Below are 13,357 nucleotides of genomic sequence, written 5' to 3' on the forward strand. Positions count from 1 at the left end.
AATTTTGTGTACAGGAGGCAGGTAGAGTTCACAGGCAAGGGGGGTAGTAGTAGTAGTAATCCTAGCGAGATGGTTCTAGTTGGTAAATACACAATGACTTGTTCTATAAATATAAGAAGAGTGCATCTCTTTCCTGTTTCTACATTAAACAAATAAGAAACTTCCTCTCTTCATCGCATTAATTAACTGATTAATATCCACAATGATGAGAACTAGGAAATGCACTCAAAACAGACTGTGAATCCAGAGTATCACTTTACTGTTTAGTCATTTTTCTTCATCAAGGTCAAATGAAGGTCAGATGAGGGTCAGATAAGGAAGTAAAACATTCTACACACTTGTACGTGAGATAAAATACAGTCGTAGATGCCAGCATGTCAAGGATGAGCCCTCTATTGGGAATATCGCAGTGAACAGGAAGAAGGAAAATACAGAGAGATTATCTAACATGACAGGTTCATGCATGCTCAGTCCATTTACGTTCATGCGCTTTTGAATCAGCGTCATGCAGCGCATTTCACACAATGATACATTCACAGAAAATCACATAAAATTATTATTCAAAGAATTTTTAAAAATATCTCAATACAACATAAGAAATGCAATATATAAAAAATATATGATTACAAACAAGGTCTACTGAATTATCCAATTTTAGAACAATTAATTTTACATAATATATGCCAAATTAAGAGTAGCCAGACTTTGAAATAAAGTTGATAAATAAAATATGGTAGAACAATTTATGATAGAACAGATATAGAATTGCAAGTATAATATAAACAAACATTTGGATGTTTGAATTTTGATTTAATGACAATCGCGATTCTATAATAAAGTGCTCTCCATTTAACTAAGCACCAATGGATTAGAGTCAATATTACATAAAAGTTTATTACATTTGCTACTCATACCAAGCATAAATAAAGTAGTTATTTTTTGATGTGCTGGTACTCAAGGAGCTCTGAAATTTGAAAATTGGTAGAAAAAACTTACTTACAGTATAACTAATTATCAATTTATTGAAATAGGCTGATCCTATCATTGTTGCTTATAAATACAGGTATTTATCTTTAAATAAAATAATAAAAATCATTTATAAATTAAATCGACTTACCAGACACACCAGCCTCAGGGTAAACATCCCTACACTGTAAAATCAAGAAAGCAAATATTAACGCTGATGATGGCGATGGGAGCTGTACCGTGGTGTACCTGGACCCCCACCGGGGGCCCTAGGCAGCCCCCAGCCAAGTGAGACTCCATTCGCTCCACACTTTGCTATAGCAGTTGTAGACAACACATACGATCATGCTAATTACAGTATATGTAAACATTGAAATAGCTTTTTAAGACTTAGACTTGTTTTTAATATAATAATAATAATAATATGTCGTTTTTATATAGCGCTTCGTGCATAAAGCCACTAAACGCTTCACACTACTATCCCGGTCATTGGATCAAACACATATGGAACACATACTCAACACCAAATTAAATTATTAAATTAAATTATATTATTCCATAATATTGCAGCTAGTAATCAGCACAGTTGTGTTGGAACCTACCAGGGTACCTGTAACACAACTGTAAATAAAGTGCCTTGCTCAAGGACACAAGTGATTTGCACAGCGAGAGTTTTGAATCCCCGACCTCGAGGTTGAAAGTCCAAGCCACAACCGATGCGCCAACCGCTTCTAATAAACCTTTCGTTCTTTTTTCATTTTAAGATATTTGTGCTCATTAGTAATTTAGTTTTATTGTTTAATTATTCCATGATGGGAACTACGTAGAGTGAAATGCTAGACCTCTGGAAGTCCCCAGTGGTGGTTGCTAGGTTATCGGATATTTTCATTTCAAATTTGGCGAAAATGGTGTATATATTTGCATCGCCAATACAAACTTTGTAAAACTGGAAACTGGCAAAACATTTAATTAATTGTTTAGGATTTTATTTCTTTCCTTTAGCAAATATTTGTATTGATTGTTTCATTCTGTATAATTTTTTTTACACCATCAAATAATGTATGATGCTGACTTTAAAGTGATTCCATATAAAATCTAAATCTGATTGACAAGAGATAAACAGTGGCGTTACAACTATGACCTCCCACTGGCTAAAGCCAGGGGCCTTTGGAACCTCAAGGCCCCCCACCCCCTACCAAATTCAAAGATTGTTTTCTTTTTACAAATCTTAGGCCTAGTTAAAATTAAGTGTGCTTTTTTGGGTCAAATCACGATACATAAACTTAGAATTTGAAAAAAAGGCATTAAAATATGTCATAAAACGCTAAAGACACTTGAGTGGCCAGGGGTTCCGCCCACAACCCCCACCACCCCAGTGTGTGGAGCCCCTGTCCAGGGGCCGCCAGCCCCTTTGCTACTCCACTGGAGATGAATAATCAAATCATCAGATATGCTATTAAAACAGATTTACAGTTTAAATGCTTTTAAACAAACATAACAAACAAAAAATAAATACATTAGAAAACACTACAGGCAGTAAACAAATGCAAATTAATTAACTAATTGTTATATTTTCATAAGATATGAATTTTATTCACCATTATACCAATGTAATTAAATTGTATTTTTAAATAGCTTTTAATATCTTATGATAATGCTAAGTCAAATTAGTTTTTGCTAAGTCTATTTAACTACCACTAATCAAGCTATGTCTAAGTTTATTTAGCTACAGCTAAGTATTTTTAGCGATATTTAGGTAAGTATTTTTGGTTACCGCTTAACCTATAGCTAAGTCTATTTAGCTACCACTAATCAAGCTAGGTCAAAGTCTGTTTAGCTACAGCTAAGTATATTTAGCGATATTAAGCTAAGTCTTTTTGGTTACCGCTAAACCTATAGCCAAGTCTATTCACTAAAATCTATTAAGCTACTGTAATGTCTATAGGCCTATTCAGCTACCGCTAAATCTGTTCAGTCACTGGTAAGCCTACTTTGGCACCACTAAGTCTATGTAGCTACCACTAGGTCTATATATCACTTTTATTTACATTTGATTTAAGAATTGTTGTTATTATTATTATGGCATCCCTGTAGAATAACACTCTTTGTGTTATGATGCAAGCTTTGTTATCTATAAACTTTATTATTATTACAAATATTATAAAAAGATCTTATTTAAAATACATGGACCAAACCTTTCAAGAACATATGTAGTTTCTACAGTGGAAACAGCTAATTATTTGTTCAACTAACTGCATCATAAAATATAATATCCTGCATACCTTGCTTCTACCACATAGGATCTGTGCTACTTCACATATAGGGTCTCTGCTACTACCAACAGTAGGAGGACTATAATCCAAATTAAACAGCAGAGTAGTGAGATTGAGTAATTTACTATATTGGAGACTTTTGTAAAGATGTGATAACACCTTGGTGTCATTAACTAGAATGATTTTGGTGGTAAGCAACAAGGTCACTGCAATGATGAATCTCAATTATATCCTGTATGGAATCTTAAGAACAATAGATTCCCCGAAACAATTGATATCTCAATAAAACCTATGCAGGTAATAAAGTTTAATGTTATGTAGTATTATATTGTTAATAGTCAGTTTATTGAATAAGTGGTCTGTCAACTCTATACTTCAACATTTAAGCCGGTTACTCACTGCGTGTGACGGCAACGCGACGAAGAACGTATGCGAAGACGCGGACCTAACGGATCATCTTTTTAATGAGGATTCGTTCAGATTGCCACTGGCAATCAGCAGACTGTGTTGCGTCGTCTATCGCTCGCCGGAAGCAAATGTGGATTTGTCAGACGATGCAATGAGTGTCCAGAATTACAGAATAGTGGCAAAATATCAATATATGGTGTCACACAATTGAATTACTCAAGAAATCAATTAAAACCAGAACTGCTCATAAGTAGAAATTGTATGATTATTATTGTTATTGTAACTATTATTATTATTATTATTAATAATCTTCATGTTCTTCCATTTAGGAGCAAACTTCATTGTTGAAAACTACTGCTCCAATGGCACTAGCTTCTGCAATTTTTATGCATATGCATAAAATGCATATGTATTATATATTATATGTATATGATTATTATACAACCCTTCAGTTCACTTATATAGTATAATTATTATTATTATTATTATCTTTTATTTCTTACTGCAGTATTTTTAAAATACCTTTGGTGATACATATCTTTAACTTAGTTAAAATATTTAATTGCAATGTTATAATCTTCATCACTGGTATATGAACTGGCAGCTTAGACATGTAAAGACCCTAGGGATAAGCAAGTTACTGTAAGAGCTAAGTCCACACCTTGAGTACTTTGAGACCTTTTCGGTATAAAGTGCCATATAAACCAAACTACATCACATTAATGCAATGGTTAAGTATGTGGAATAGCCCAATTTACAGTATATGGTTGCTATCTGCCAGGACATTAGGGAAAAAATACTCCTACTGATACCAACCAGAACATTGAATATAATCACACTTTATAATACAATTAACAACATAACTACACCAAGATTGGCTGGAATAATTGTTAAATAATCATTTTTTTTTTTGAAAATAAAAACTTACTTTAGCACCAGAGAATAATAGAACCATTGCTTCATATAAGTTGTCTGGGGAAGAGGCTATACGACACACCTCCTGTGAACAAAATTCATAAATAAAACTTTATCCTTAATCAATTAATATATCAGTTAACAAATTAATGAATTCATCTATTAACCAATTAATTATTATTTAGAATCAACTAAGCCAATGATGAAATTAGTTTTCATTACTTATAGTAACAATGGTTTTAGAGCAATTTAGCTCAGTTGGCTAAACTGGTGGTAGCCAGTGTGTGTGCGCTAAACCGTTGAGATCTCTACAGGTCTCTGGTTCAATTCCCATCGCTGCCTCTCCTTGTGTTTCAGCTAGAGGGCTGGAATGCATGTTACGATAGCGCACCGTCTTTCAGATGAGACGTTTAAGCCGTTGGTCCTGTGTGCATTATGCCCCATGTGCACGTTAAAGGACGCTGTACACTATTTGGAAAAGAGTAGGGGATTGTCTCCCAGTTTACTGCCCAATCACCACCAGAAGGACTCCACTGGAAATAAGTCTTCCTCAGACATTCATAGGATATTCTTGGTGTTTACACCAAATAAATCCATCCAACCATCCATTAATCCAATGACAGTAGATATGGAGCAGGGAAGCACAACTGTTTAAAACCCCTTAACACTGGGAGTCATAATGATGACTACATATTAAGGTACCAAGTCTCCCAGAAAATATCTGCCTCCCACGATAAGTAAAAATCTCTCAAAACTAAGTCATCTCTCACAAATTGTGCTGGTACTGGATATCACCATGAGCAGCCAAAACATGCTGGAATGTCAAAATTTTGGAAATCTATTTTATTGCACTAAACTAACCTTTATATATCTATATGTTATGCTATGCTGTTATTTTCCTCATTTTCAATGCTAAAACAACAATTTTTAACGATTTGGTGATGGTTTCTGCCTAAGAAATGCCTAAAATCGTAAACTTTGAAGGTTGATTTCTCAAATATTGTTCTTTAAACAGCTGTATGTTTAAACTTGTGTAACTTCATAACTTCATAAGTGTCGGATTTAAATGATTCTTTTACCATTTTATAGCTCTCAATCTACTGTTAAACCCTGTATTAATAACTAAAAATTGATTTTTCCGACGAGTGACTGGTTTGGCTTGTCTTTGCCACATATGGTGGCTATTAACGGGGAGACCGCTAGTGTAAAGCACCCTACCAATTTCTTTAAAAGTCAATCGCTAACTTTTAATGCACATGGGAATATTTTGTTAGGATACACAGGGCTTAGACCACTTAATTTTATATACAAAATAAAATCTTCACAAAAATGATTTTTTAGTTTAAGATAGATGTAACAATTACAACAAAATTGCATCAAAGGAAAAATAAGTATAAAAGTGTAAAGAGAGAGTGCCATTAGTAAAGAATTATACATTCAATTTAGGAAATATTAAATGTTTATTATAACTACAAAAAAAAAAACAAAACAAGAAAATTGATTGGTCATAAAACATATACAGGCTAAAAGCGGGGCACTAATTCCAACTCTGCTCACTGATAGCACGAGATGACCCGATGCGCTCTACAAATTATTGTCAGTGGCAGTCTAAATGGATCGTCATTAAAAATAATCTGTTTTACATTCGTTGTGGCATTACTTTTTCCATGGAATTGCGTCGGCCAACGATTGTCAGAGGCAGTAAGTGCCAAGCTTAAAGCTACTAACTTGCATAATATGTGACACAAGCTCACAAACAGGCTGTAAACTCGTCCTCAGGCCAAAATGAGTTTTTGTTATAATGGCATAGAACATATCATTTACTTTAAAATGAAAGTTAAATGAACTCAATTGGGTGTCTGGAAGCAAAGTTATGACCGTTTGAATAATTGTCATCTTATCAACTTTCTTAAATCTTGTTTTGAGAAAAATGCTTTTATTTTCGGCAGGTTTCTATATATTTTTCATTAACTCCCATCCGAAAATGGCTAAATTTTACCTCTTACAGTTGGAATTTTTAACTCAAACTTCAGGAATAGTAAGATTAATAGTTATACTCTATTTATTACACAAAAACCCAATTCACACAAAATTCACGTTCTACGCCCCATTCTGGGTATTGAGGCTTGTTTCTCAATACAGTGCAGTGCGAGTTTACAGCCCGTTTGTGAGCTTGGGTGACATATACAAAGTACACAAATCAAATTGTATGTGTCCACATGTAGGTTTACAAGTACAGACAGGATGTCTATGAGTCCCTAACACTCAATATAGATTTGTAGAGCGTAATTTGTAGAGCGTAACTTACCTTATCCATTCCTTCCTGGCCACTGTATTCCATCACTGGATGTTTCTTACAGAACATCCTGTATTGGTACTTCCTTTCAATGAATTCCTTTCTCACTTCACTATCAAAATAAAAATCAAAATTGGATTTATCTATTTATTTTTAATGTATTTTTTATTTATTTATTCTTTATTTATTTTAATTTATCTTTATTCATTTATTTTTTATTTATTTTTTATACTGAGAAACCTGTTCAGTTTTCCAACTGTGCCCAGTACAAAAAAAAAATGCACAATCAATAAACACAAGTAACATAAGTCCCTTTCAGGCAAAGCTGCAAAACCACAATACTATGGTAAGCACGCCGGAATGGATTTTTAGCTAAAAGGGCCGATACGCCATCTTACTTTAGACCACATCGCACCCTAGTAATATTGCCGCAATATTGCGGTAATAGTTACTGGCCTGTTTTGTCTGAAAGGATATTGAGGCAATGAAGCCGGCGTGTACATTACTTATGCATTGAAACAAACAAGATTAAAGTTGAAAAACAATTGAGCAGGGTAGTACCTATATAAATTTTTCCATTCCTTCTGTGGGTTGTCAATAATAAAGCTCCCATTTTTTTTATTGTTTAACCTAATTAAGTCAACCAGCAATCGACAGAAAATCAACACACATTTACACAATGTTATTTATTTTAATTTTTTTGTACACTTTGAGGAATATGGCATAAAACAGCAATAGACGACCCTTCTGCACTAAAGAAAGTTAAAATTTACTGCCCTTGAAACAACAACATTTACACAGCAACAGTTGTAAGGTTTGATCGGGAGCCATTTGACAAAAATGTAAACAAAAATTGAGCCCTCTCTGTTTTAAATCCCCAATATTATGCCATTCTATAGGACCCTTTTATACGGAAAAGCGTTGGATTATCGCAATATTGTGGCAACAAAAGCGCTGTCTGAAAGGTTATAGACTGGTTATTATGCCGGCATGCTTACCGCAATATTGCGGTAATGTCTGAAAGGGGCTATAGAGAAAAAATACAGTAAAATCAATAAAAAAAATATTTAGTTACATAGACCAAGAAAATCTGGCAATAGTGAATTATAGTGAATATCACTGTTTATAAAGCCAAACAATATAAATTCTGTTGTCGAAGCAGATGCAGTGGCTTAGAACAACGAGTTTCCTTTACGAAGATGATGTTAATAATGTTAATACTAGAGGTTTGCACAGTGTTTACGTTCTGGAGTCTCAAAATTAAGATAGGGGGTTCAAACCCTCGCTGTGAATTTCGTATGTCCTTAAGAAAGGTATTTTACCTATGATTGTGTATCTTCACCCAGGAGTATAAATGGGTGCCTAGCATGATGTTGTGGTATTAAATATAATGGTCTTCATGCCATTTGGTAAGTCGAGTGCCCGAGCGTTAAGGAAGAGGCGCCGCTAGCTAGTCTTAACATCGGCACTAGTTCGCCATGGTTCGGTTGGTAGAACCAAGTCTTCTCGGATAAGAACTTAAAATGGAGGTCCAGTGTATACATCTGGCTAGTGTGCACTTTAAAGAACCCATTGCATCTTTCGGAAGAGTAGGGGGTTACCCCGATGTTACGGTTCATTTCAGCCCCTGTTGTTGTGGAATGATGTGAACATGTATCTACCATGAAGCGTCTATTTACGGCTGCTAGATAGTCATGGACCACGGCCATACGCAATTCAGCTCAAATGGCGCTGCAAGTTATGGGTTATTCTCCTACCTTCCTACCTATATTGACTAAGGGGCTACATAAACTGATTAACGATCTTTAAAATTGAACAAATTTAATAAAATGCATCAGGTTAATCATTAAAAATGCATTAATTTAATTAAATCAACTATAATTTATAGAATCTATAAATATGAGGACGTTTGTTAGGGAGACGGTTCGCACAGGGCGCCTTGGGTCGGACTGTTCAATTTTTTGAAGGGGTGTTCCGTTTTGGGAACAATGGCAATTAGTCAGTTTATCCAGGTAAATATTCACGAAATAGACTGTAGAATCTATATTTGAAAACACTAATTTTTAATGGGTTTAATTAATTAAATCCATTAATTTGTAACTATTCTAATTAATTAATTCTGGATGAATTTAATTAATTAAAAGTCTTACATTGAGTCATCTGGTTTTGGTTTTTTGTAATCGTTTAGTCTGCCTTCCCAGAAATCATTGATTTTGTTGCCAATGGAAACCATGATCTCTTGCAGAGCTGGTGTCCAAATGTTGATGTCCATTTTGACCGACCTGACTTTAGGCACATTGAATTGCAATTTACGATGAGCACCTTGAAGAGAAAAAAACATTATTTTTTAAAATCTGGTAATTTTCATTGGGAATCAAATTTAACAAAAAAAAACAAACATATTTAACAGAAAAATAAAAACAAAACATTAAACATAACATGTACGATGATGTCTCTTACAACATTAGCTCTCAGAGTTAGCAAATAATTTTTTTTTTCAAACAATTTTTTTTAATTGGGGCACTTAAACATATTTTATGGTTACAATTTGTGTGGATTAATGACTTGAATAAAATATATAATAAAATAAAAGGTTGAAGTTGTATATTCCTTAACATAATTTAATAGACCCAGGCAGTGAAAAATAGGCTTCTAATAGGAGAAAGAGTATACATCAGATACTAGGTCAAATTACTCTAAAAGTAGTCCATTGTTGGACAAGACACCATCAGACATTGTCATCTGTTAACTCACTGTACTTAGCATGCCTGTCAAAATCAGGCTTAATATGACTCATTAACCACAAAGAGAAGTTAAAACTAAATTTACAAACCAGAACACTTCTTGCAAATAATAACACCAAAGTTCACTGCAGACCAGTCAGGTTCTAAAAATAGAAATGACATCATAACCCAAAGTCAGTACAATATTCAGTGACACAGCCAAACAATGGCAGCTCTACATACAAATCTTATAATACACATAAGACAATTGTGGCCACTTCAGGGCATCTGTAATACATTGGATGTCTACTGCAAACCATGCTAGGATAAAGGATTTGGCAAGTCTGATAATAGATTAGGTAATATAGTAAGTTTTGTGACATAAAGACATCAATCTTCTTATAAGCTTTTTTTATCTGATGTATTGTCTTTGTAAATTACCGTACTCACGCGAATAAGTGCCCCATTTGAATGAGCACCCCTCCTAAAGTGAAAATTGTCTTAAGCGGCCTGTTTGAATAAGCGCCCCCCTCAATTTTGAACAGCCGCCCCTCAATTTCTAAAAAATTCAATCATACGTACATCACAAGCTTTTTTTTCTGCATCAACTATTCGCAACTATCTTAGCATTGTTGGTTGGTCAGTCCATCTATCCATCTGTCGGTCTATCAATCTCCATTAAGTTTAACATGGTTTTCAGTTTTGATGCATCTTTAGAATCCCATTATTGTTTTATTGCTACCCTTTTTGGATTTAGAACTACAGTATTTAATATCTAAAAATTAAAAACTGTATGGCCATTTTCAGTTAACAAAAATAAACAGACCTCATCACTCTCGTATCTAAGCAAGAAACCCTGCAATGATCCTGCTAATCTGAATTGGCAGATGGTCAACATGCTTACCATCACCACCACCAATACCCATTTCAGTTGCTGTTGTGTAAATACCCACAACATTCTTGTCATGAGCCATGCTCTCTTGACAATTTCCTTTTCTTCATCAAAACCATACGTTTATCTTCCATTAAAAAAAAGTACCCCTTGAATTTACCAATTTCCCATAAGCACCCCTTCAATTTTCATCTATTTCCATAAACGCCCCCTCAATTTCCACTCTGTTTTCATAAGTACCCCTCAAAAAGAGCCACAAAATATTTTAAGCGCCTGGGCACCTATTCGCATGAGTACAGTATTGTATGTTTATTTGGCCAGGGGGTTTAGAGGATACCCACATCTTGTGCTGGGCTCTCAGCCAATGGTGTCCTCTTGGCCCCTATGGCCATTCCTATTTCTGTGCCAAATATGTAATAAATAAATAAATAAATATTAAATGGTTAATGTGAATTATAGTCTACATCAGTTGGATAATCTGTGTGTGTAACCTATAGATTCTTTAGGCCATTGGTCCATCATTCAACTGCACCGCTGTTCTCCTTGTCTAACTATGACAACGTTGGATAGTTTGTATATTTTATTCAAATAATTGCAACACGCCCTCTACTGTTAAGATGATTGGCTTCCATATTTACCTGGCATTCCACAATCAGCACAAAATTTGTTTTCTACATTTTGTTGAATTGTTCTTAAAACCTAAAATACACAAAAATAATGAAACAAAATTTAAATTGCATATTAAACTCAAACTAATATTGAGAATTCTGATTAGTAACACTGGCACATTTTTTTTTAGTATTAGTTCCAGACAATTTTTACTGTAACAATTTATTAAACATATTTGTTAGACATTTTCCACAAAGTTTCACTTCACATATCATATACAACTTTATAAAAGTGGGAACGGTTTGGTTTCCCAACCTCGAGGTCGGGGTTTCAATCGCTGACTGTGCATTTCACCTATTTCCTTGAGTAAGGCACTTTATCTACATTGCTTCTCTCCACCCAGGAGTATAAATGTGTACCTAGTGGGGTTGTTTACTACTGCACTATATGGCAGCAACACTTAAGCAAGTGGATCGAATGACAAGGGAAAACAAAGTGCTTTGTAACCTAAAAGAATATTCACTAAATAAATAACAAATAAAAAAAATAACGTTTTGCTCAAGTTCTAGAAAACAATTATATTATTGTATTTATGATGACGATGATGAAAAACAATTCAGTATTCAGTAAAAAGCCTGGAGCACACAACATAATGAAATCTAACGAAACATGCCATTGGACCACAGTTTCATAGAATTATGTCTGCAGCCAATGAAACCCACCGTTCTATCTGCTAAAGCTTCATCAATCATTTCCTTTATTGCATTTAACCATTCTGCGACCTCTTCTGGGGATTCCAAGGTGAACCTTAAAAGACAACAACATTAAAGGTGAAATCTTTATTTAGTTTGCCTTCAAATACCAATTTCAGCAGCTACATAAAGATGTAAGCAACAAAATCATTTTATTTGTGGAATTTTGCAATTGCAAGTCTTGAAAACTTTGTTAAAGAAAACCCCAAAAATATAATTAAGCTTAATTAGTCAAACATTCAACATAAAAGAAGAAATTTGTCTTTACAAATTTATTACTTATTTAACAGTCTGCGTAGATGAATACAGCAACTGTATTAGCTCAAATAATTAAATTGCTATGTTGTCAAACACAGCAAAAATTGACAATCAAGGTCTGTCAAGTTGGTTGCCAAATATTATTTACCCTAAGTATTTTAGATGGTAAATCATTAAGCACATATATACATAATTGTTCATCAATCTGACACTTAAAGTCAGGCTCCAGGGGAAAAAAATGTTTTTAAAAGTTGTAAAAAAAAACAAAAAAAAAAACCGCCCTTTTTTATACTCTTTTTACCCAGTTTTTAAATATTCAAAAATCTGTATCTCATTTACCGTTCCCCAGTTTTTTGTCAAACAACTTTTATCTGTCCAAGAAATTTTATCAGCTTCATTAGCATCCATTCAGTTGTTGACAGCTTCCTTCGACTGGGGCATTGTCTAAAATCTAAAATATTTTGCCCAAAATGTTATTAAAAGTAAACAAAATTCCTTGGAACTTACATGAAAGTCTTGAAGGGTGTGTGTAATTGAATTTTATTCTTTGGCAATTCCCGGCAACTTGCTGTGTTCATGCATACATCGGTGATAGGTGTTCCAGCATCAAAATCCTACAACAGAAGAAACTGAACAAATTATACAAGCAAGCAAGGCATTCATAAATTAACAGATAAATTCACTGGTAGTAACCTATTGTCACAGGCGTAGGTTGCTTGCACACATAGGCGTTTGGCTGTCATTTATATGGCTAAAATTATTTAGGACAGCCACTTTTGCCATGACAGCTTGGACGGCTTGGCCTAATTAGCTCGGCCTCGCCTGATTGGGCCTGGTCTACCTTTAGCAAATTCTTTATATTCTTCAAATCTATTGCATGTTTAATTGAACTAAAGCTAAATCATATTTACGTTTGATAAAAACGACCTTTATTGATTGAATGTACGTTGTTTTCGTACCAATATTAGGTGGGGATTCCCAGAAAAGTAAGGTTTAACCATTGCTGACACGGTGAAAAGTTTACTTACAACATGCGTCATGTTAAAAACATTTATACCTAAACATTCAACACTATTCCAGAAACAAAAATCATATATACATCTACATACATGATGTTAATTTAAAAAAATTCTAATTACTCACAGCTTTATTTTTGTAATAGCAGAGAATTCCATGTTTAAGTGCCACATATAAACGAGTTTCATCAACTTTCATATAACCCTAAAAATACAACATCAATAATTAATTTTTGAATGTTTTATTAC

The 13,357-nt window shown here is 34.0% G+C and overlaps 1 protein-coding gene across 7 annotated transcripts in view; it reads right to left on the bottom strand.

Annotated features, from left to right (window-relative positions):
- Positions 1 to 13,357, bottom strand: part of LOC117112143 (arf-GAP with Rho-GAP domain, ANK repeat and PH domain-containing protein 1-like) — a 63,208-nt gene that overhangs the window by 28,258 nt on the left and 21,593 nt on the right. For all 7 annotated transcript variants that reach the window (XM_033255216.1, XM_033255238.1, XM_033255230.1 and 4 more), the window contains 9 exons: positions 13,236 to 13,313; positions 12,600 to 12,706; positions 11,805 to 11,889; positions 11,112 to 11,172; positions 9,692 to 9,745; positions 9,009 to 9,180; positions 6,871 to 6,970; positions 4,576 to 4,647; positions 1,118 to 1,151 (listed from right to left, as the gene is read on the bottom strand). In XM_033255216.1, coding sequence (XP_033111107.1) covers positions 1,118 to 1,151; positions 4,576 to 4,647; positions 6,871 to 6,970; positions 9,009 to 9,180; positions 9,692 to 9,745; positions 11,112 to 11,172; positions 11,805 to 11,889; positions 12,600 to 12,706; positions 13,236 to 13,313 — 763 coding nt within the window. The remainder of the gene's footprint in view (positions 1 to 1,117; positions 1,152 to 4,575; positions 4,648 to 6,870; positions 6,971 to 9,008; positions 9,181 to 9,691; positions 9,746 to 11,111; positions 11,173 to 11,804; positions 11,890 to 12,599; positions 12,707 to 13,235; positions 13,314 to 13,357) is intronic.

Source organism: Anneissia japonica, unplaced genomic scaffold, assembly GCF_011630105.1.
Source record: "Anneissia japonica isolate Jap-2015-1 unplaced genomic scaffold, ASM1163010v1 scaffold288117_len521816_cov214, whole genome shotgun sequence".
Classification (NCBI taxonomy): Eukaryota; Metazoa; Echinodermata; class Crinoidea; order Comatulida; family Comatulidae; genus Anneissia; species Anneissia japonica.